Here is a 23649-nt window from a genome sequence, read left to right as displayed (position 1 = left end):
GACCCAAATACGCGACCTACATACGCCACTCAAAAGTGAATTACAGGAACTGGATTTCAAATAATCATTAAGTACATTGAAAGATAAATCAAACATTTCAACGGAAAATAATAAGCCAGCTCATATTTATTTAGTACGAACAAATGTTTTAACCGGGAGGTCGATTCGAATTTAACAATCTGTTATGGTTTGATAGAACCTTGATGATTGTCTTGGTGATTGACTTGCATCTAACGACTTTCAATTAATTTCGCATGTACCAATTAGCGTGAGCGATCTTCAAGGTCGTATCAAAACAAGAATATGACCGTAAACAATTGTTAAATCTGAATCGTGCTCCTGTAAAGAGGGAACTAGTAAAAAAATTCTTCTTAATTACTAGGATTTATATCCTAACTGGTTGTACTACAAAACACATGCCAACAGGTGGAAATGGGATTTGAATTTTCACAGCGTTATTTTGTTATGATTGCATGAGACTTTAGTATATTATGTTCTCGCGTATAATACTCGTATTGGGATACGGATGTCATCTTTACGCAACTAGTATCTTAGATACCCTCACCAACTTACCAAGTTTTCATGAATTTACAGTGATCGTACTCACTGAAGCCTTAAGGTGAGGTAGGCCAAGGCCGATTGTCAATCTACCGGAGAACCTACAAGCAAAATTTAACTGTAGGCTTTAGTCCTCAAACTGACCAACATTTGTTCAGCTACTTTTAAAAATAACTTATTATTTGATTTTTAGCACACTTTAAAGTTTATTTTAAGATGTGTCTATTTAATTGCGAACAAATTGCGAATTTTGTAATGTTTATAGCGTGACACTGATGACAGCCTACATTGAAGATAATATTTAATTTGTATGAAAAATACTTGGAGGATATAATCAAACGGAGACGCCATGTCTGTAATTTTCTGTACAAAACAGTCTGCCGATTTTTGCGGGGGAGGGGAACGTCAAATGTATGCGTAACGTAAAAATAGCCATGTCAGATAAACGTCAGTCCATACATTGTGTATGACCGTTGGCCGCCTATTTTCGACAGAGGGGAAAGCCTGTTAATGGCTACTCCGTTTAGTTGTATCCTCCAAGGAAAAATACGAAGTCCAAAGTCTTCATATTTTTTAAAAGTCGCTGAACAAATGTTAGTCAGTTTGAGGAGTACAGGTTACTGTTAAATTTATTGCTCATATTACAGGATACACCCGGTATACACTCATTCTACATACCGATGTCAAATAATCATTATTTAACATCGGTCTGTAGACCGACTAATTAAATATCGACTCAACTGTTATCGATATCGATATGAAGCAATTTCTAAATTATAATGACAAATTATCGTCCCAAAAAAAATCACCAAATCATCCTTGCAGTAGTTAATTTTAATTAAGAGTGTTTATGTTCATTTATACTTTGCAAACTTCTTTGATTTATTCTTATTGCAACTGAAACATCTGACATCTGATATAAACTATGATCATTCTGACAATAATACTTTGTAAAGCCCGCATAAATCCTTGATTATCACAAAATATCCGTGGTTGGAACCAACGACCACCAGTTACAGCCGCTAGTTGCCTCCCCGCTCGGCTGCCAGTGTCCCCGTGTCCAAGCCTAGGCAGGCGTGTCTCACTCCGCGATTTCGTCGCTTTGCTACAGGTAGCTAAAAGTACATCCGTTCGGCCCCAATTTTGGGGAAAGCCATAAGCCGCGCGTGGCGCTGTCGCCACCTAGCGGCCATATCTGTGCTGATCGTAACAGACGCGTTTTGTTAGAGAGTGAGTCTTCTGTACTTAGTACTATTATTTATTCTGAGGCCTAGACAGTAACTCTTTCAAATTTATTCCCCGACTGCCGATGTTATCCTTCCAAATTGTTCCACTTTCGATGTTGTAAAGTGCGATTTTATGGACCTGAAGGTTTTGAGAAACCACCTTAATGATGCAACCTCTATGACGCTTATTCTGTTGGAAGAAAGTACATTTTAGCTAAAGAAAACGTCGTTCCAAGTAAAGTTTTCGATACCTGAGTGCTTTTGTTTTCTTTGAGTTACAACTTTATTTGCTTATTTTGTTTGTTTATTGACTTTTTTATTACATACAGCAAGAATATAAAATACAGCATTGCAATGACTATAGCATGACTAGGGTGTTTCTTTTGTATTGGTATCATGACCCGGGGTTCTATTCAACTCGCCTAATGATAGGTGTGACGTGTGACTAGTGACTATTTTTCTTATAAATTGACACTAAAGCAGAACTATGTCCGTGTGTTCTACTTGTGTAGTACCCGACCCTACTTCTACGGCTACGCTACGACCGGGGCTACGCCGGCGTAGCGCGCTACAATAATGTCACGACGTCTTTTATCCCACAGTGTATAGTTTACGTATTATTAAGATATATGTTAGTAAGTATGTAATATGTGAATGGATCAACATTTTTGTGTTGTTATTCTGTCCCATCAAACAGGACAGTAGTAACATAGTTTTTTTTTATGAATAATTGACAATAACAATTTATTTACAGAAAACATATATTATATACAGTGGTACTACTAAACTAAATTAATAACTAGCTTAAATCCAAAATAAGCCGTTCAGACATTGTAACAAGGATGCTGGCGGCATTTCCTAGCTGTATTTATACATACTTAAATACATAGAAAACACCCAGGATTACAGAAACTTTACATGTTTTCTTTTAAAAGCTATTAAATATTGTTTGTGAAACTGTTCTGAAATTGTGTGTAGCATATCAAAATAAAGTCTAATATAGCCGTATATTTCAATGCTGCCGTCAGACATTTAATTGACAGGTCAATGTAATCACAAATCTTACCAACCCATTTCATCCCTAATAAAGCCGTCACGGCAGATGACAACTATAATTGCCTCTTTCTACAGCTCTAACTTGAGGTAAGGAAGCTAAGAATAGAAGAACCTTTCGCCAGATACGCAAGTACATAGATTTAAAAATACTTTGAACCGTGGAATATTATTTTTTTCAAGATCGTTTAGAATTTCAATATATGGAAACTCGAAACTTCGAAATGTCTTCGTCCAAGAAAAATAATGTGTTTAGATCTTGGGCCAAGAACTACTTTCTCGTATCAAATAAAACCGGTCAAGTGCGAGTCGGACTCGCGCACGGAGGGTTCCGCACCATCAACAAAAAATAGAGCAAAACAAGCAAAAAAACGGTCACCCATCCAAGTACTGACCCCGCCCGACATTGCTTAACTTCGGTCAAAAATCACGTTTGTTGTATGGGAGCCCCACTTAAATCTTTATTTTATTCTGTTTTTAGTATTTGTTGTTATAGCGGCAACAAAAATACATCATCTGTGAAAATGTCAACTGTCTAGCTATCACGGTTCGTGAGATACAGCCTGGTGACAGACGGACGGACGGACGGACGGACAGCGGAGTCTTAGTAATAGGGTCCCGTTTTTACCCTTTGGGTACGTAACCCTAAAAAAAGGGCAGTTTTGATTCAATATGTATTAAAACACCCAAGTAATAAAACACCCTCCTTTCTCAGGCCTCAAACCTACGGTTTTGGCGTTAGAACGTTGAATGTTCGTTTAATGGGATAACGTTGGGCGGTAATTAAAGCCTAGACTAGAACACGCATTGCGTTCGCCACCCGCAGTTTTGATCACGGAATCCCATCGCACAAGAAATAATAATACTTTAAGTGCTCACTTGTTTCTTTCCAACGAGAAAACGATACTGATTGTGAGCACTTAAATATCGATGAATAAAAATAAACATTATTATTTGTGCATATTGGGGGCCCGATTCGGATTTTTAACTAGATATCTATTAGATTAGACATCACCAAGTTACGACAACGATATTTTTAAGATCTAGCCCAGTGGTTCCTAACCTGGGGTAATTACCCCCGTGGGGGTAAAACTGGTATTTTACGGGGGTAATAGCTAACCTAATTTAACAATACAACAAACGTTCACGTTTTATTTTTTATTACCATTGGGAGGAGGGGTAAAATCAGGTTCCCTAGTTAGTGATAGGGGTGACAGGACTGAAAAGGTTAGGAACCACTGATCTAGCCTGTCAAATTTGACATTTCCGCGATTCTGGAGATACTCTTGAACGATTTCCACAATGTCTAAAACGTCTCGTTATGTATTTTTAGATCTCAAAACGTTTTTGAAACGATCTTTCTACGATAATTTAACGTAAAAGTGACATTGGTTGCCCGAATTGAGCTGCAAAAGATATCTAGTTGAAATCTAAACTACCAGGTATCTAGTACATATCGTATCGTTCTCTTCTCTAGAACGGATCTTGTTTTCCGAATACCCCGGCGGGTGTTTGTTTACCCCTTATATTACGGTACGAGTATAGGATGTCACTAAAGAGCGCCTACGTATATCTTATATACTGACCACGAGTTTAAGTAAATCTTTCAAAATGCTGAGTCTGTACGTTGTCGTCCATTATTTCAAATGACCATCGTCAAAGAGCCAAAAGGTCATAACTTGCACGAATCTCATGTCGTATTGAGACTCTATTGTTCCGAGCGATGAGAGAGGCGTGTGTACGCACAGGGGCGGTTTTTGGCAGGATTCCCCCATAACCCGGTCAGCGACCCGCCTGCAGGGCGTTGTCAACTGCAGCGGGCTTAAGACAATACTATTTGTTCTAGTTTAATAAGGCCTGGGCGAAAATTGTGTCAATGTAGTGTCGGTATCGGTATCTATTTTTTTCTTCATGTGATCTTAAAGAATAGTAGTAGTAGTTATCACTTTATTAGTAATGATTGTCATGAAAGTCGTTTTCATTTATACTAATTCTACTAAAGTTAAAGAAATATCTTTAATAACACCAACATTTTACAAGTCTTTTATATGTCTATTTTTTCAAACATGTGCAGGGCAAAGTTTACAAATAAGTATTAATTTTATATGTAGGTCAAGTATGTTTACGAGGATGTTAGACAATGCAAATAAGTAATTAAAATCTAACCTTAGGTACTCTTTGAATACCTAATATATGAGATGCACCAAAAATCTCCTTAAAAAGTGTTTAATGTTTACTTGTTTAGTTTAATAATGAAGTCTCCCTATGCGCTGCGCCGCTACAGTAGTAGGCAATACTTGTATAGGACAGCTGGTATTTTAAGGCAGCAGCGGCGCGACTCACGGCAGTTCTGTTCGCGCCGCCCAACGGACCAGTCGCGACGCTCCTCCGACCACCACTCGAAAAACAATTCAAAAACACTTCATAACTACAAACAAACTATTAACATTCGCGTCTGTGTTGTATGGAAACTCTTCTTGATTGAACAGATTACAAGTTGGAAGTGTATAAACATGCGATTAACTTAGTAAACACATAACTTCGGGACGTGAGTGATTTGCCGCATTTAACCGTGCCAGTGTACACATACGAACGGAACTTTTAGCAAGTTCACGCGTTATATAATGTGAAATTACGGGTTTTTGTTAAAATAATTAGCACAATGATAGAAAGACTCAGGCAATGTTGTGTGTGATGTCGGGATGCTTTGTCTCGAGTCCATAATGGCGCGGTGGCGCGAGCGCGGCGAGCGGCGCGAGATGGAGGAGAGCCGCCGGCTGCGCAGCCGCAGCCTCTGCTCCTCCGCTGAGGGCAGCCTGTTCCAACTCCTACACCGACGAGCTAGCAGTGCGATGTAAGCCTTTAACTCCATTGCCTTTTATGCCTCGACCACCGCACGCACACGGCACACTCGCTGACCGCCATAGTTTGTGGCGTGAGCGTCAAGCGTGCGAGCTTCTGACGCTCTGAGCGTGCGTTTCGTGACTTTCGGACTATCAGACATATGTTATGTAAGGAATTTTTGATGGGTCATGCCTGGATTTTACCAGGAATAACGAACCAACAACCAACCAACAACCAACTTTTAGCAGAAATATAGTTACATTAATTATTATGGAAATCTGCACTGTTGTCGATGTCACTGTTGACAGCTGACAGATCAAATCCACAACACTTTCAGAACAAGAAATTAGAATCAGAATCGGCCTCCACGTCGCATTTATGAACCAATTATCGTGAAATTTTGTAAGTAAATTTAATAGTTAAATAGGTTTTTCAAAAAAAATCGAAATGATGGAGCTAGAGAGTTTGCTAGGTTTAAACTAGGTAATGTATTTTTTGGGTATTAACAGTTAATATTCGGATACACAAACAGAGGCAGACCAAAGATGATATGGCGAATTTTGAATTTCTATCGCTCGATTTTGTCACTCGAAAATCGATGGAAAACGGCAAAATGCCGATTTTTTAATTTCGACCGCTCGATTTCGTGTATTTCATTCAGCAATATCTCCACTACTAGGCATATAAATTCTACTAATAAAATTGAAAACGAGTGGTCAATACCACTAGATTCCCAATTTATATCGGTCGCATTTCAAAAATCTGCATTTTGCCGTTTTCCATCGATTTTCGAGTGACAAAATCGAGCGATAGAAATTCAAAAATCGGCCCCCTGGACTCATTCTGTGGCAGTTTTGTGGCGACTGGCGGGAGCATGCACAAAGCTGTGACGTTTGGTGAAAAACAGGGGAGGCCTTTGCCCAGCAGTGGGACACAACACAATATAGGCTAAGTGTATAATAATTCGGATAGCCCTCAGTAGGTACTTTAAAATGAACAGAGAGGTTCTGAAATCGGGGATTAAGTTTGAATATGATATGATTCTTTTCTGGGTAAGTATTCATGTTATTTAACCCCTTGAACGCCAAGAACCGTTAAAAGCGTTGTGAGGCGGTTATCACACTGGATGCGATTCGCACGTCGCTCCGATGTGCGAGCGGGATGTCGCTATTATAAGTGCATAGCGTTGTCTCACTCAAACATCGGTTAATAACAACTATAACTGCCATAGCGTACGCTGTCAAAATAACCTTCATGCTTTCAGTGTTATTATACTTGTTTATTATTTTGTACAGTCAGCATCAAATATACGCATAATTATATTACAGCATATTACGATATAATTGTATGACGATACCACAGATGTAGGTATTACGACAAAGAACGTTCAAAAAAAATATTTTAAGAAATGAAATTAAGATCTTTTACCTCTCAACATTTTGTAATAATAATGTCTAATCAAAAATTTCCCGACTAAAACAGGAAATGCCGCTTTGATTTATTTTCCTGGTAATCGACATACCTTCTATTCCGTTATTTTACAATGAAATTTTAAATGTTTAAGATGATATAATATCGTTTAATAGTTAGAAGCATCAAGCAATCGGCTACTTACACATACATATAATATGCGGCGAAAGCAATTTTAAGAACAAACACTTTTCTGAAAACCGCATCAAAATCCGTTCAGCCAAACGCGAGATAATCGCGAACAAACACACATACATAAAAACATACGGGTCGAACCGAGAACCTCCTTTTTTAAGTCGGTTTATATTGAGTCTATACTCGTAAATATTTACACGTCATACATAATAATATAATAATCCATCAAACAGTGTAGGATGTAGGCCAAAGATAAATACTTAGATATACACAATACATACATACTCCTTGGGCAGTCCGTTTACAACCATTGGCCAAAACCTTAGACCGGTCCGTGTCCGGGCCGGAGCTTCCGGAGCTTCGTTTTCTATGGAAAGCATCACGTGATCACCTGTTATCTGTCAGAAAAGTAAGCGCCGGAAGCTCCGGCCCGGACACGGCCCGGTCTAACGTGAGTCATCCTTAAATACCTACGCGGCAGCATGTCAAACCGAGTTCAGGAAATGTTATTTACTTACCCTTCAACTAAATATGTAGTAAATTTACTTGTTTATTTATTGAAGCACTTTGAATGCTTAAGTATTGGTATGTCTTATCCTTTATTATATCTTAAGTATATATTATTATTTACCTACGCCGCCCTATTGAATTCTAATTTAAAATTTACTGATTCATTAGGTGACAAAAAAAGAGTGACCCATTCAGTGACGAAAACCCGACTATCGGGTATTTTATGATTTCGTTCCCAGGAATCCCAGGCATGACGTGTCGGGTCGGGATCGTGGTACTACAGCTATATATGACGAAATTTTTGTGGCCTGTCGCGGATGTCTTGTTTGGCTGGGTGTCAATGAATGTGTTAAGAAACAGTAAATGCGTAGTTACTAGCGTGTCCTACGCCATTAAAACCCCAATAGTTATTTAACCCCAATTATACTTAAATGTGAAAGCCTATAGATAACTAAAGTCGGAAGTTGTCAAACCATTATATCTAAGCAATTAAAACAAGATAAAGGGCTCAGCTAATGAAAATTAAATACGTTTGTCAGACGCAGATGTAGGATACCTCATTCATTGATTTTAAAGGTAAAACGAGTTATTAGAAGCCTACCTTTAAAAAGTTCTGAATTACCTAGTTCTGATTGGTAACCTTGTTAAAATATGCGGTTGAATTTTTTACACACTTAATATGCATTATTATTTGATAACGTTAATGTTATGTAAAAATAATCATAACAATGTTTCACCTTCCATGCAGTTCCGACGTGAGTAAAATAACTATCGTAACTATATTTTACCGATCGAAGCACGTAAGATATAATAGATTTGAAAATCACACAAAATGGGGCCTGAGGCTTAATGTTATAAATAGATTTCCTATAAAATTCCCAGGTGGAAGACTTGACGATCCGATTTTAGTTTTATCCACTGGGCCTGCTTCGTAAAACCAAAGTTCTTAGACTTTACTTATCTTATACCGAGTTACATATATCTTTGGTAAAAGCAAAAATGTCTCCAGTTTAACGTTCATAAGGAATCAAGGAATAGGCAGGCCAAAGAGAAAAATATACCCGAAAATATATTTCTAAATACGTTAATAAGCTAAATTATTTGATTAGGTAGGTATGTCAGGAGTCAAAATTATGGACTTTGTGCGATTCAGACCTGTGTACCGAAGGCTATCCATAACACATTTTCGATCGTTGGGTCGTTGTCGTCCAACGGAAGAAGAGATATAGCGCTACAGGTTTAAAAGAACGACTCCCAACACTATTTAAAAACCGGCCAAGTGCGAGTCGGACTCGCGCACGGAGGGTTCCGCACCATCAACAAAAAATAGAGCAAAACAAGCAAAAAAACGGTCACCCATCCAAGTACTGACCCTGCCCGACGTTGCTTAACTTCGGTCAAAAATCACGTTTGTTGTATGGGAGCCCCACTTAAATCATTATTTTATTCTGTTTTTAGTATTTGTTGTTATAGCGGCAACAGAAATACATCATCTGTGAAAATTTCAACTGTCTAGCTATCACGGTTCGTGAGATACAGCCTGGTGACAGACGGACGGACGGACGGACGGACGGACGGACAGCGGAGTCTTAGTAATAGGGTCCCGTTTTTACCCTTGGGTACGGAACCCTAATAAACACCAGCAATTACAATGGGAATGAGCGCTTCAACATACAATTCGATTAAAGGGAAAACTGTTTGAGAACTAGTCAATTAGCCACGGTAGTCATGTCTCTGTCTCTCACTCCGGGTTAGAGAGTAACACGTGTGGTTTTACAGCGGGTGTGTTGTACAAACAGCAACACTCTCAACTGTCCATCGGTGGGCCTTATGCCTTTGTTATAAGGTTTACGAACGGTCTGTTAACAGTGTGGGCGATGGTACGAGTGCCCGCATGGTGTTTACTAGGATCGACCTCGAACGCCCATCACCAGTCGTTAATTGAAGGCTGGGTGATTTATTTACTACAAATCGCTGAAAGAATATTAAGCGACTGTAAAATATGTATTACGTTATAAGTATTAAGTTTAGTACGGCTACCATCAGTTTGGCACTGACATGACATAAACGCCGTCGAGAACGTAATTTACTTTCTATACATCTCGTTTGCACTAATATGCGAGTACGAGCGAGATGTATAGAAAGTAAATTGCGTTCTCGATAGCGTAAATGTCAGTTTTGACACTGTCAGTGACTCATGGTACGGGCTTAGATCATATTATCACTGTAATAGTTTTGCGGGTTTTACTCACTTGTTTTAGTCACTACTTATAAATAGGCGTATTCTAATTTTAATAAGAGGATGTGAATTAGATAAGGATCTGATCTGTCAGTGTCGAAAGTACAATTCTTCAACCATAAACGTCACTGTTGACTCCATGTTGACTCTGATAAATCAGATCCATATCTAATTTAAATCTAATTAACTTCCTCTTATTAAAATTAGAATACGCCTGTTACTCGCGACAGGTTTCGGAGAGCCTAGGTCATTAAATGATATTTGATATTCAATACGATGCAAATACTCTTTATTTCAATCCTCAATACCTACATAAAACAATGAATACAGCAACTCAAGTACAGGTAAACAAACGCGTCTTGCCGCTAACAAGCAATCTCTTCTGGACAACATTTAGGTAGAGGAAATTAATGAATACCTACTTCTTTACGGAAATATAAGGTAAAATGGTTGTAGTACGAGTATGTTTATATTTTTAATGTGTATTAGTGTATTTTAGGAAAGTAACTCGCCTTTGGAATATTGAGTAGGTACATCTACTAGAGACTGACCACCGCCAAGTTCTACGTAAAGTATGGCGTGACCATAGATTGTCACTGCCTAGATTGCCAAGTTGTTTCAAACTTAGCGTAGATTTGTAGATTAGACACATACCTAAATAATACAGAGTTCTGAGTTCTGACCAACATTTAACACTGATTTGAGTTTGAAAATTGTTTTTATGAATAAATAGAATAGTAGCAGCATTGACACTTACCATCAGGTGAGATTGTGGTCAAAATGGTCAAATGTTTAGCTTTTTCAAATTAATAATAATTACAATAAGGCACCCTAGGTTAGGTTTTTTTATATTATGTTTATAAGTATTTTGTATTGTTTTTGTAAGTGTTTTTGTATTTTATTTTTATATCCATATTATAAAATAAAGACAAATAAAGATAATTATAATAAATCATGCTACGGAGGCGGCTGTGCAATAAGGGATAAGTATATTGAGGGTTTATATGATCCTAGTTACCATTTTACCAGCGTCCGTGTTGCACTCAATAACCTTCGTCGTCTTTATGAGGTTAAAATTTTCCATTTGCTAGATAAAATTTTCTTTTTTTTTTCACGAAAATAGTTCCTAATGTTCCGCGATAATTTCCAGCTTTTTGGAAGTGGCGCAACTGTTAGCGTGTTCATATAAGTTTGAACACTATTCGCTTAGCAACTTTTGCTGCTGACTATTCCGGTATAGGTATAAAATAATTCGTTGGAAGTCGACTCATGTCGTAACTATAAACAGGCCAGCGATGTAAGCGCCTTGATTCCGCCGGAGGGTCACGGCTAGTTAGCATATATTTGCAGTTCGAAGCCAAATAAGAGCGCCTTTACAGCCGCTTACGGAACGGAGAATCGCGACTTTAATTAGATATACATACGTATAAATAAGATTTAATCGCGTGAATTATAATACAAAGGGTCACTAAATAGCTTAGTTCAAAAACGAACTCATAGGTAAGTATTGAAAATTAAGAATTTTCTTTAATATAGCAAAGTAGCAAAACCACATAAAAACACCATTTGGTATGGCACGCATGCATCCAATTTAATCATTATTTTAAAGCGCTTATAATTAACGGTGACAATTTTATTACTGCGGCATATCCTTAATAATTAAAACAAATGTGTGTATCAAAGCTAAAGCAGAATATTTTGTTTAAATATTAGTTTTGATTGTAGTTGATACTTTTAATGATAATTTGCAGGATATGTGTAAGTAGTAATATGTTCCTAAAAAACGTATTTTTGGGCTACCTGTGAGGACATATTGAATCGCTTTCAGTTGTCACGCTTCGGTTCATCCAACGCAGTGAAACTGTCCTAGACGAAGTACAGAAATAAAATACTTAGTTCTGACCATGGTAGTGAAGCCATATCAATTGTGGTATTGTTACCGTATACATTCATTATTACAGTATGGCTCTTTCCCTCGATCACCACACTTAATATAGCTTCACTATTCAACAGGTCGGTATTATTGAACTAGGTAGTTCTACCCCAGACTAAAAAAATAATTCCTTGTCGTGAATTTCACCAGTCTAGGAAACCTCGCGCACGCCTTCTATAAAAATCACTAAAGTGAGTGTCAGCAAATATTTTCACACTCCTATCCTATCGTCTCACTTTGAACCTTGCGCAAACTCGCGAAAGTACATTTTTGCCCTTTTTATTTACAAAGATCTCAAGGCTAAAATAAACTATACTTGAAAGGAATAATGTTTAATTTACAATGTTACTAATCTAATTGACTTCGAGTCTAGATTAAGGAAGTGATTCGCAAAGAGTTTTTATCAGGGCTACTTACAAAGGTAGCTTGTATAGATTTTCCTGTAAAAGTCTTTTACTTACTAATTAAATTATTCATAAGGCCAACTTATCAATTAACGTAGCAAAGTAGATCGTAGATATCGTTCCAAAAAGATCATCAATTCAAGATTCATCATCTTACGTACAGTGACGATTTACAATATTTACAAGTACTCCCGAGTACTCCCGAGTACTGAGCTTAATTTAAGAAGAGATATCCAACGAAAAGAATTTAAATATGTCGCTGCCTTAAAATATCATAGGATTAGTTTTAATGAGCTTTAAAAAAGTATTTTAAGTATAGACCTAACCTAAGTTGAGGTACCTTCTTATGTTATCTCATGCTCCTCTTACCTATGATGATACTTACTCAAGTTTAAGATAATATTCGCAATAGAAAAGATTTCAGTTGCGCTGCACGAATATCTCCCTAAGAATCTCCACGACTCTTTATCTTTAAGAAATACACGGTACATATTTAACCTTCAGAACATGGAAACCACTATTGTCTAAAGTAAAGTAACATTAGACTTTTTAAAACTCTCGAGCACTAAGTATCTAGGCCATCTAAACGTGTAAAGTGCACTGAAATTGACAGTTCTATTTCCTCTTAAGTCGGGTTGACATCGTCAGCCTTTTACAGCACTCGTTAGAGTAAAAGCACCACCGCTGAACGATGCGGCAACGGCTATAAAGTTGACTTGAGTGATAAACTCAATATGCTTCACTTGTATTTTAGAGCGAATAACAAAAGTGCTTATTTGTAAAAGTGAACAAAGTATGATAAAGTCTTGAAGTTCACTATTTTATAGTTTTTAAACGATAACCAATAAGATGGTACACTGAGTAGAGTCATGGTTAAACGCCTCCGGTACCAGTCATCCCATCTATATAACTGACAAAGATTGCTACAGGTTTTCACCACATTAATTAAGTACATTTTGTTTTGAAGCATATAAACGGCGCGTCGCAGTCTTAATAAAAGATTAATCTATATATACAGGGTGGATTTTCTTTTTGGGTCAGTGAGGGCAGCTACCAGATCCCGTGGGGTTATTCCCACTAGTTACCACCAAGTTGTTATCAGTGGTAACTACTGGGAATTTTTTTCCCACCTTTTACCACTGGTAACTACTGGGAAAAAATATTCCCAGTAGTTACCACCAACTCGGTTTAGTGGTAACTACTGGGAATTTTTATTCCCAGTAGTTACCACCAAAATTTGTTAGAGTTAAATACTAATGAAAAAAGGGTATAAATAGTATAGTATAAATATAGAGTGATTTAATAAACGATTATAAGTCGATTAGTGTTTTAGTAAACTGCCTTAAAAGTGACCAAAAATATTGAAACAGTTTAACCGGTACTAATACAAAAACTTTAATATATGTAAGGATAAATGTAATAATACATTTAGATTATTTTTCAAGTGATTTTATTAGGTAATTCAACATCATTCTATATTTATACTATATACCATTTATACTGTTTTTATTAGTATTTAACTCAAACAAAATTTTGGTGGTAACTACTGGGAATAAAAATTCCTAGTAGTTACCACCAAACCGAGTTGGTGGTAACTACTGGAAATTATTTTTCCCAGTAGTTACCAGTGGTAAAAGGTGGGAAAAAAATCCCAGTAATTACCACTGGTAACAACTTGGTGGTAATAACTAGTGGGAATAACCCGATCCCGTGCTGCTACGAGAAAACGGTCATTTTTGACAAACTTTTTTTTGATGCCAATCGATCCCATTCCTATTGAGGATCAATAGCTTGTCAATAGCCACAAATCGAGGAAAACTTTTCCCATACAATTTGTATGAAAATGAAAACTTTTATTTTCACATGCTATTTTTGTATGCCAATCGATTCCATTCCTATCCAGTATCAATTGTTTCCTAGGGGTCAACTTACGGTAATGTACTAAAAAGCCACAAATTAATAAAAACTTACTCCATACATTTACTATGGAGAAAATGTGAAATTTTATTCACAATTTTCTACCTCGCCCATCAGTCCTACACCAATGTCTTCATACATTATTATGGTTCTTAAATGTAACAGGACTGATTGGCCAGATTTTTATTCGTAGCTTATTTGGCTAGACAAGTACAACTACCACCAGTTTGGCACTGACATAAAAGCTAGCGTGAACGTAACTTACTATCTATGCATATGTAATTTATTTTGTATACATCTCGCTCGCACTATTATGCCAGTACGAGCGAGATGTATACAAAATAAATTACTTAGACGTTGCCACTGTCAGTGACCTGTAGTTCGGGTATAGAATCTAACCCGGTAGTCTAGGTCAGAAAAAAATAACTTAATCGATTCGAGCAGTGAGGGTTGGACCCTGCTACAATCGTTAATGTTTTCTTTTCTTTAACTGATAAATCAAATAGATACCTAAGCATTTGAATCTAATAACAAATTACTACGGACTTTTCAGTATATGCAGAATCGCTAATTGAGTAGCCTGGTGCTATGGCATAATTAATGAAACCTTCACCAAAGGTGCTAACTCAACCAATGACGGCGATGACGCAAAGTCTTAAAATAACCGACACCGCCTCAGTTAAGTATTCACAACTAGTATAACTGCAATCATTGCACAACCTATGTTTTTCACAAAATTGACACAAGAGCCGCCCGTACCATGAGTCACTGACAGTGTCAAAACTGACATTTACGCTAACGAGAACGTAATTTACTTTCTATACATCTCGTTTGCACTAATATGCGAGTACGAGCGAGATGTATAGAAAGTAAATTACGTTCTCGACGGCGTTTATGTCAGTGCCATACTGATGGTAGCCGTAAAGGTGACGATTTGGCTACCATACCGTATCGCTACTTTTCTTGTAAGGAATCGCTTTCAAAGTTTTGACAAATCGACGTCAAATGGATTAAATTTTTGCCATTTTGTCCTAAACTTTAATGGACTTGATTTAGGTCATTCAATGGTTTTATATCGTGACGCGCATATACAACTATAAACACGAGCTCATGATTGCTTAGACAACAAGCACAAATGAATATACCATTGTCCACACGGTTAACAAACAACTCATAAACCTTATTGCATAGACATAAGTCCTACCACCTACTGGCTACCACCAGTTTGACACTGACATATATTCGATAGCTTGTGCGTAATAACTTACTTTCTATGCATCTCGCTAGTAGTCTAGGTATGCGGAAAGAGAAGAGTCGTGGAATGTATGGGACCCAATACATTCCACGACTCTTCTCTTTCCGCACAGACTCTACTCGCTTATTAATGCGAGCGAGATGTATAGCAAGTAAGTTACGCAGACGTTGGGGAATATGTCAGTTTGACATTGCTAAGGCAGTCGTGGTAAACCTGTCTTAGGTTTACCAATGATCGGTTAAGAGAGTTGCTGTTTTCAGTATTATACGTGCAAACCACGTGCAAACAGAATGTTCGTGTGAACGTTACTTGGCACGGTATAGTACTAAAACTGGACCCTGCAGAAAACCGTTCCCGCAAAAAAACAGAACCTCAATGGGAAAGAGGTCTTAGTAAAATAAACAACCGTTCACTCCCACAAAGTTGTATCTTTTATGTTAATCATGTGTGAGGTAGAAACCTAATAATCCTGAGTACTTAATAACGAAACGGAGAATAATAAGCTATCTGTTTATACGTGACGATAAAAGAAACGAGTGAGCACTTTCTTAATGAAGTTCTCAAAAGTTTTATGTTCGACGAGGCGCTTCGTTACTTCATACTAACTTATTCGAATTAGTGCGAACGTACGCGGATTTCACATTAACAAATGAAAATTTTGCCAACTTGTGTGAATACGTAATATTTACATACAATAAAATTTTATCAGTCTGCAGGTACCTTTCTGCAGACTGATAATGATAAGTAAAATAAAATGATGTTTTTATAGTATTATGTTTTCTTTTTATTTTTTCTTTTTGTGTAATACTTAATTTTTATTTGTCAGTAATTCTGCAACTTATTGTACCTACCTACGAGTGACTGTCAGTGTTAATGTTTCTAAGAGTAGGTAGTGTAGGTACACATACCACACATATACAAAAATGTAAACAGTGAATACCACTCTCTCTTTATGTTTTATATAAGCCCCAACATTTACTTTTGAACCATTTTATAAAATTGACACCTACATTTCTAAAACACCGTAAGCCAAGTTTTTGTTTGACACTGTTTAATTTTAAACCTGACTTGGAATACTCGTATGACATGACATGACCAAAAATCGGGTTCCTAGAATGTTCCTAGAATAATTAAAAGAGTAAATTTTGCAAAATTCTGATGGATTACTCTTTTTCATGTTTTATTTTTTTACTTTATCAGCACGATTTTCGCGGCATCTCTCTAGTCTCCCATGATTTTCCCTTTAGATTACCCTCAGATTGTCAGATTTATTGAGCTGTAATTTAGGGCTCAAGTGCGTTGATTTCGTTTCGCTCGGATTCAAAGAAAAAATTAAAGAAGTTTTAGTCGTCTAGACTCTCTTTGTTGTTGACAAGACAGAACGTGACTGCCACTGGCACTTAATTAAGTAGGTGCTTAATTTGTGTTAAGGAGGCATATTATTGACTATAAATAAATACGATACCATACCAATCTCAGCGGCTCTCGCTCACATGTATTGGTTGAAAAGGTAACAGAGGGATTTACAAACACAGCTATGTTTTTTTTTAAAGTCTGAATAGAGAAGAGTACCTTAATATTGAGCACGGTGGAACACGGGTGTCACGACCAGGTCTGTCACGACGTCATCGTCAGGTGAACGACATTTAGAAGTCGATTCGATCTTACAAACAAAAAGTCATAGAAAAACTTTTATTTTATAAATATTAATTTTACGATTCACAAATACCTAATTCAAAGAGCTGAGCTGAGAATAATTTCAAAGATAAATTACCAACTAAAAGATTTTCTAAATGAATGCCGGCTCTACCTAGTAGTGTCTAAGCAAAAAATAAAGTTCAAAGCACTAAAAAATACTGACGAAATTATTATTTTACATAATACCATAATTCATTTATACACTTTTCCTTCTCTGTAATGTTTACCTATTACGCATTCTGCTTCTCCGTTTCTAGCATCACATTATGCATTGTCCTCAGTTCGGATCATTGGGTAGATTGAATGCATCTTGACCGTTTTAATAGCATGAACAGAATCCTATCCAAAACTATCTAATGGCATAAAAAAATCCAATGGCACCACGTGACTTAGGAAACCTACTGTACCTACGCTCGAATATCGATAATATCAAATATCGATGTAGAATCGGCTTGAGCCGGTGTCATGTTGTTGGTAGATTAAGTCAGTCAGCTAAGTTAAGACTGCAGTGAAATATACATTTGGTGACATCACGTCAAGTTTTTAATAGAAATTAGACGTTTACGTGTTGCTCAATATAATTATTTTTACTGCTGATTTGACGTAACTAGCCACTAACATAATATTATATGCGATTGAATGTCATCAAGTGTTCAATAGGTAATCGCCTAAAGCGTAATATTTGATGAAATTGGTATTTACGCACAAAGTACTACAGCCATTCCTGACTTCTGAGCACGAACCAAACAGGCGAAGATTGTTTTGCTAGTTTTATTGACCGGCTCGAGGCGATTCTCCTTTGATAAATGTGGAGACTCCCTAGTCATACAATTCGTCGTTTGTTTCAGACGGATGCGGCCACCATTAGAGTCCACCTGGTCAGTATTATTGCCATAAGGAATATAATAAATTAGCTTGTCAACCGACCAGATAAAGGCCGCAGTAAATTCTACAAGAAAAATAAATCTGTGCCGTACTAGGACATTACGTAGTGGAATAATTTCCGTATTCGGTATTGATGTTACGGCAAATAGAACCTTGTGTCCACAGCATAAGGTTGATATTGGTGATAAAGTTTTGCAATATATGTTTGGTTCAAAATATAGGAGCATGTAGAGTTATCTATACTTATGTTCTCTTCAATCTTATTTTAAGGCAGTAGTGATGAATTTCTGATAAAAATAGGGACCAATGCCAATACTTTAAATCAGCGGTCGGCAATCTTTTAGCAGCCAAGTGCTACAAAGTTAGCTAACGAAGTTGACGCGGGCCGCACTTTGTTAATATTTATGACTTTATCAGACATTGTCGTTTGTCAATATTACATACAAAATAGCCAGGAAGGCTCGCGGGCCGCAAGTGAGAGGTTCGCGGGCCGCATGCGGCCGGTTGCCGACCGCTGCTTTAAATGATCAATCATTAGATAGAACGAACCTATTTGCGTCTAATATTTTAGTTTCATTGCCATTGGATCTCTCTGACTTGTACAATGGCGTCCGTGCAACGCTGAAAATAAGTAGATTGATTAAAAAATAGTCTTCTGACATACATAAATGATGACAAAGAGCCTAAATCTAATAATTGCGTAATCTTCTGATTATCGGTAGATAGAAATTAAAATGAAAATTATTGCATGGCTGTTTTGAAACTAATAGGTATCAACAGTCAAAAATATAGTTTTGTTGGTCTTATTGGATTTAAATTTCCAAAATGTACCCTGTAATAAGCTATTAAAAAGAAAAATCGATTGAGAACACAGTGATATTTAATACTCACGTGAATTTAAGTTACGTGGAACGTTAGACATAAACACGAGTGACATATAGGTATTATACGATATCATATGTATTATTTTAGAAAATTACGGATTTAAAAGCGATTTAAGCTTATGATGAATACGACAATAAAATTTAATTTATGTCGTCCACTTTAAGTTAGCTCTAAAAACTCTCATGCAAAAATATTGCATCAAATAATCCAGTTTCTCTAAAAAACTAATTATATTTCCACTAGCCGAGATTTCTAAAAATTTTGAAAAAACAAATACATAATATCGCGTGGCCTCTATGACGTCAAGCGATGCATTGTTGGGATATTCGGGAGACAGTGTGTGTTATGCAACAACGTATTTTATGTGAAGTGTAAAACAAACTTTAAATCCATGGAGTACGGTATCTTTTTACGTCAGGGATCAAGCACAATACTATGCCAATTAGAAGAGGCAGAGCTTGTTATGTGCTCTATAGCGTTAGGGAAAAACGCAAATAAAAACATTTGTTATCTATGTCACGATCGGGGTGAACAATCTGAAAGTAGGGCAATATTACTCTTCATTTATCAATTCGACGTTTCAAAATGTTGTGCTGTATTTCCTATAGCAAAATTTCAGTAAGTTATTTATTATTCACTAGTAAAATATTTAAAGTTCCTGAAATGTATGAAATGTATGTGTATTTGAATGTTGAATTAATAAATGACTTTAAAAATAAAAGTAATTAGGAATATAAAAGTAATGCATGTAACCTTTATTTTACAATTGTAGCCAGCGCCTACGTCTTCGTCCGCTTAAGAGTCGTAAAAATTTTCAACCCCATTTTCACCCCCCAAGGCATAGACCAAAAAAGTACTTTCTTACTGGAGATTTATAGTCTGGCAAACACAACTTGTCAGTCAGTAAGAACCAGGAACCAGGAAATTATTGGGATGAGCTTCTCTTGGGCGCTACTTAGTACTAGAGTACTAGTCTAAGACAAATCTCTCCGTCTATTTTTGAACAGTCCTGAGCCAAACTATAACTACAACATTTGAAGGAAATTATGTTCAATATTTTAAGGTCATATATTTTTATCGAATTAGGGTGCTTGTTGTCTGTTCGCCTTTGTACATTGTATATTGTTTGTTTAATTGTATCTTAATCTGTGTACAATAAAGTGTTTACATACATATATCGGAGAAGGATGGTCCTAATGGCGGTGGGCGCGTGGGGGTAGTACCTAGATGTATTACTTCACAGCCAAAATAGTAGGTATGCCACCAACGCATGAAATAAACATTCGGACTCGCCAACCATACTAGTGCCTACTATATTTCAGTACTAAATAATCAAAACGACCAATCACTATTCCAAAATGATTTGATTTAAAATAAAAAGATCACATGAAATCGTTCAAATCTTTATTTAAATCAAACTACACCGGCTCCAACCCTACACCTCTGACCCGAGAAGATTTAACCCGGCAACAAAATCGGCGGGACACATCTTTTCAAAACAACACATAGTTTCTTTATTTTACAAAAGTAAGCTTCTAATGGCACATAAGAATTCAAAATAACACTTGGAATAAAACACTTAGCAAAACGGTTAAAGAACGTGAGAATCTATAAGCTTTCAGAATAATCCTCAGGTATAAGCCTTCAGGAACGTAGCGAATTAGGCACGAGCTTGGCTAACGTCCGATCTCTAGCGCGGTCCGATCAAGAAGAAGGAAGCCAGTTCCAGCGGCGGAGCCAACCGCTCCCGCCTCGAATTCAAGTTGGTAAACCTGCCTGACCAGTCTACCAACATAACGACAAAAATGCCCACTCGTGCCTACGTTCACTCAAGATATACCTCTTGACGTTCCAAAGCCCATCTTAGTTCAATAATACGCCAATAGATGGTGGCGTTATTCACTACGCAACTTTATTATTTCGTTACAAGCAAATAATACGTAGCCAAACATTGCTAATCGACTTTATACAGGCGTTTAAAGCTATGAACTGTAACACTGCAATACGTCCTTCTGGTGTCTCGCTCCGACACATATATACATATGGATAACCAACTACAAGATAAGTCGAATTTCGTAAACACACCTAGCCCCCGTGTTTAGAGTTAAAATTACAAATTTGGTCTCAAGCGTCATATACAATTAGAAGAGGCAGAGCTTGTTATGTGCTTTATAGCGTTAGGGGAAAACGTATAGTAAGTCTTTTCGGTGGAATCCTCATAAATTAAGAGCTATCGCAGACGCAGGGTGGATGGAAATGTCTGGAATCCGCGAACTTATGCAATTGGCTTCTGTCCAGAAGGGCGTTTACACAGCCCAGACCCAAACAAATAAATATATAAAATAAAGGTATACAAATAGTAGGTGAGATGCCAGCATGATGAGCGGTACGTGCAATACTGTTACGTATTAATGAATCCCATAAAAAAAAAACAAGCAACAACGGTTGCACTCCGGGAGTGCCGATAGAAGTGAAAACTCACCTCACTATGTTACCGACGCCCGGTAACACGATACATACGTTTAGCGGAGGTATTCTATTTATTTATTATATATTATTATCATTCTCAAATAAGATCACACTTTTTCATTGACACAATGTTTATTTACATACTGCCATGACAACGTCAAATTATTTGAACATAGGTAAAGAGTCTTGAAAAGGAGTCCGCAACATAAATGTCAAATAACATTGAGTTTTCTTTATTGATTTAAATGCCATTTAAATTATGAGTGGCCACCTTACGGGGCTTACGGTCACGTGATCGCCTTACGCCCCTTACGGTCACGTGATCGCCTTACGATGTCTCGAGTTTCTCATTTTTTCCCCACCTCAAAAAGTGCCCAGTCCCGCTAAAGAAGTTTTCACTTCAAAAATATGCGAAATAAGAGGCAAATTCAATATGCGTCGTTGTTGACATCGCCGGTAAAAGAATTAAGATCTAAATGGGTGCCAAGTTCTAGTTCATTTGGGATGTAGGTAATTGACCCTTTACCAGGCTGACATTTCAAAAATGACAATTGAATGTCAGTCTCACTCATCCAAAACACAGAACACGCAGAATGTTTGAAGTGCCGTATGTGAGAACCCACGGTCTTAATATTAGTACGGCCACGCTCCGTGATTATCAAGCCATTTAGGGATTGGGTGTTCAATACTTGCGCTATGGAATGTCCAATTTAGCTGGAACCCTAAATGGCTCAACAATCACGGAGCGTGACTGTAGTAAGAACTTCAAATAAGTAAATTTTATGATAATAATACAAAAAAAACTAACTCAACCCTATTTTCTAATATGTACTTTTTCGCTACATACGGTTTTCCCGTGTTATCGGCTACGCTCGTAGCGCGTAGCTCGCGCTGGCACTATATGTGTTAAACTTGGCGTGACCGCTTGAGTAAAATGTCGAGTCGAATTTCTCCGCCCCGTGACTTGCTACTTGGATATTGATACAGCTACTTACTCGTACTTGTTGACAACCACTTCAACTGTTACTTTATCGATATTGACAAGTCAGTCAAACAAATAGAAGTACATAATTATTGTGTAGTGATCGCAAGTCTTCGTGAACTGTGGAACCGTCCATTATTGACTTATTGCCCTAAAGGGTAAGTTTGTCCTTGGACAAATAATGTAGGTAAGTAAATAATGGACAGTTCTATAAGTATTGCAGTGATAATGCGGATAGCAAGGAAAAAGTAAAACCTTAAAACGTGACTACGGTTTTGTTTCCGTATAAACACCTCTTGTCTTTCAAGGAAAAAATGGAGAGTTAATTCTGGGGTAAATTCGTGGTTTGTTTACATTTAGTAGCGGTTTACACAGCCGTGGATAGATGTTAAATGGCTGATATTTATCATCCAAGGCAAAGTGTGATGATACCACGGTACTTCATAAAAAATTGCGTAGTCTACTCTATGTTATGAACTCTGCTCCAAAAACTGTTACTGGAACTCTTAAACAGTTATTCTACAGTCTCGTTTAAGATTCCTACCCGCAATATTTTTTCCTCAACGCATAATAAAAGGCCTATTTGCATTACAAATGCTACCTCTGAGTTTCATATACATTAAGTCTGTGAAAATTAATTTTGGTGGGTCTATTGAAGGGGAAAATGATAAGGGAGGGAATAATAATGTCGCTCAAATTTTACGGAAGCTGTATTTATAAGACATTTATTTTCAAGTGACTTCCTTTTCAAATATCAATTTAGTAAAATGCCGACCGATATAATATTTCTATTCAGAAAATTATGACTAGAAATTTTACCTATTCTTCATATGGTGCAGATTTTTGGAAATTCAACCCTTAAGGATGTGAAAATTAATAAAGTGAAAATGCTTGTTAGGTGGTGAAGTCATTGGTAAACCGATGAACGATGACGTCTTACAAGCATTTTTCGAATTGAGCCGATGCCCCCCGTGACGTTAGCGGATCACACGGGAATATATTCTCTATGTACACAATTAAAATGTATTGTATGTGTACAATTGTCAGCATTTTAATTTTAATACTGTTCAGAGTAACTAACCGTACAACAATAATTTTAAACTACATATCCACCTATATGACACAATAATTTTGGCCCTTACTGGAATAATAGAAGATTTTTTTTCCGTTCACTGTTCGTAAAGTA

General features: G+C 37.0%; 1 protein-coding gene across 3 annotated transcripts in view; it reads left to right on the top strand.

Moving 5' to 3' along the window:
* The first annotated feature begins 5114 nt into the window (after window positions 1–5114).
* Window positions 5115–23649, top strand: part of LOC134661211 (GTPase-activating Rap/Ran-GAP domain-like protein 3) — a 150137-nt gene continuing 131602 nt past the window's right edge. For all 3 annotated transcript variants that reach the window (XM_063517180.1, XM_063517181.1, XM_063517179.1), the window contains exon 1: window positions 5115–5691. In XM_063517180.1, coding sequence (XP_063373250.1) covers window positions 5540–5691 — 152 coding nt within the window. In that variant the 5' untranslated portion in view covers window positions 5115–5539. The remainder of the gene's footprint in view (window positions 5692–23649) is intronic.

This window comes from Cydia amplana, chromosome Z (genome assembly GCF_948474715.1).
Source record: "Cydia amplana chromosome Z, ilCydAmpl1.1, whole genome shotgun sequence".
NCBI lineage: Eukaryota > Metazoa > Arthropoda > Insecta > Lepidoptera > Tortricidae > Cydia > Cydia amplana.
The sequence above is the reverse complement of the archived record's forward strand: the minus strand, read 5'-3'. Positions and strand labels throughout refer to the sequence as shown.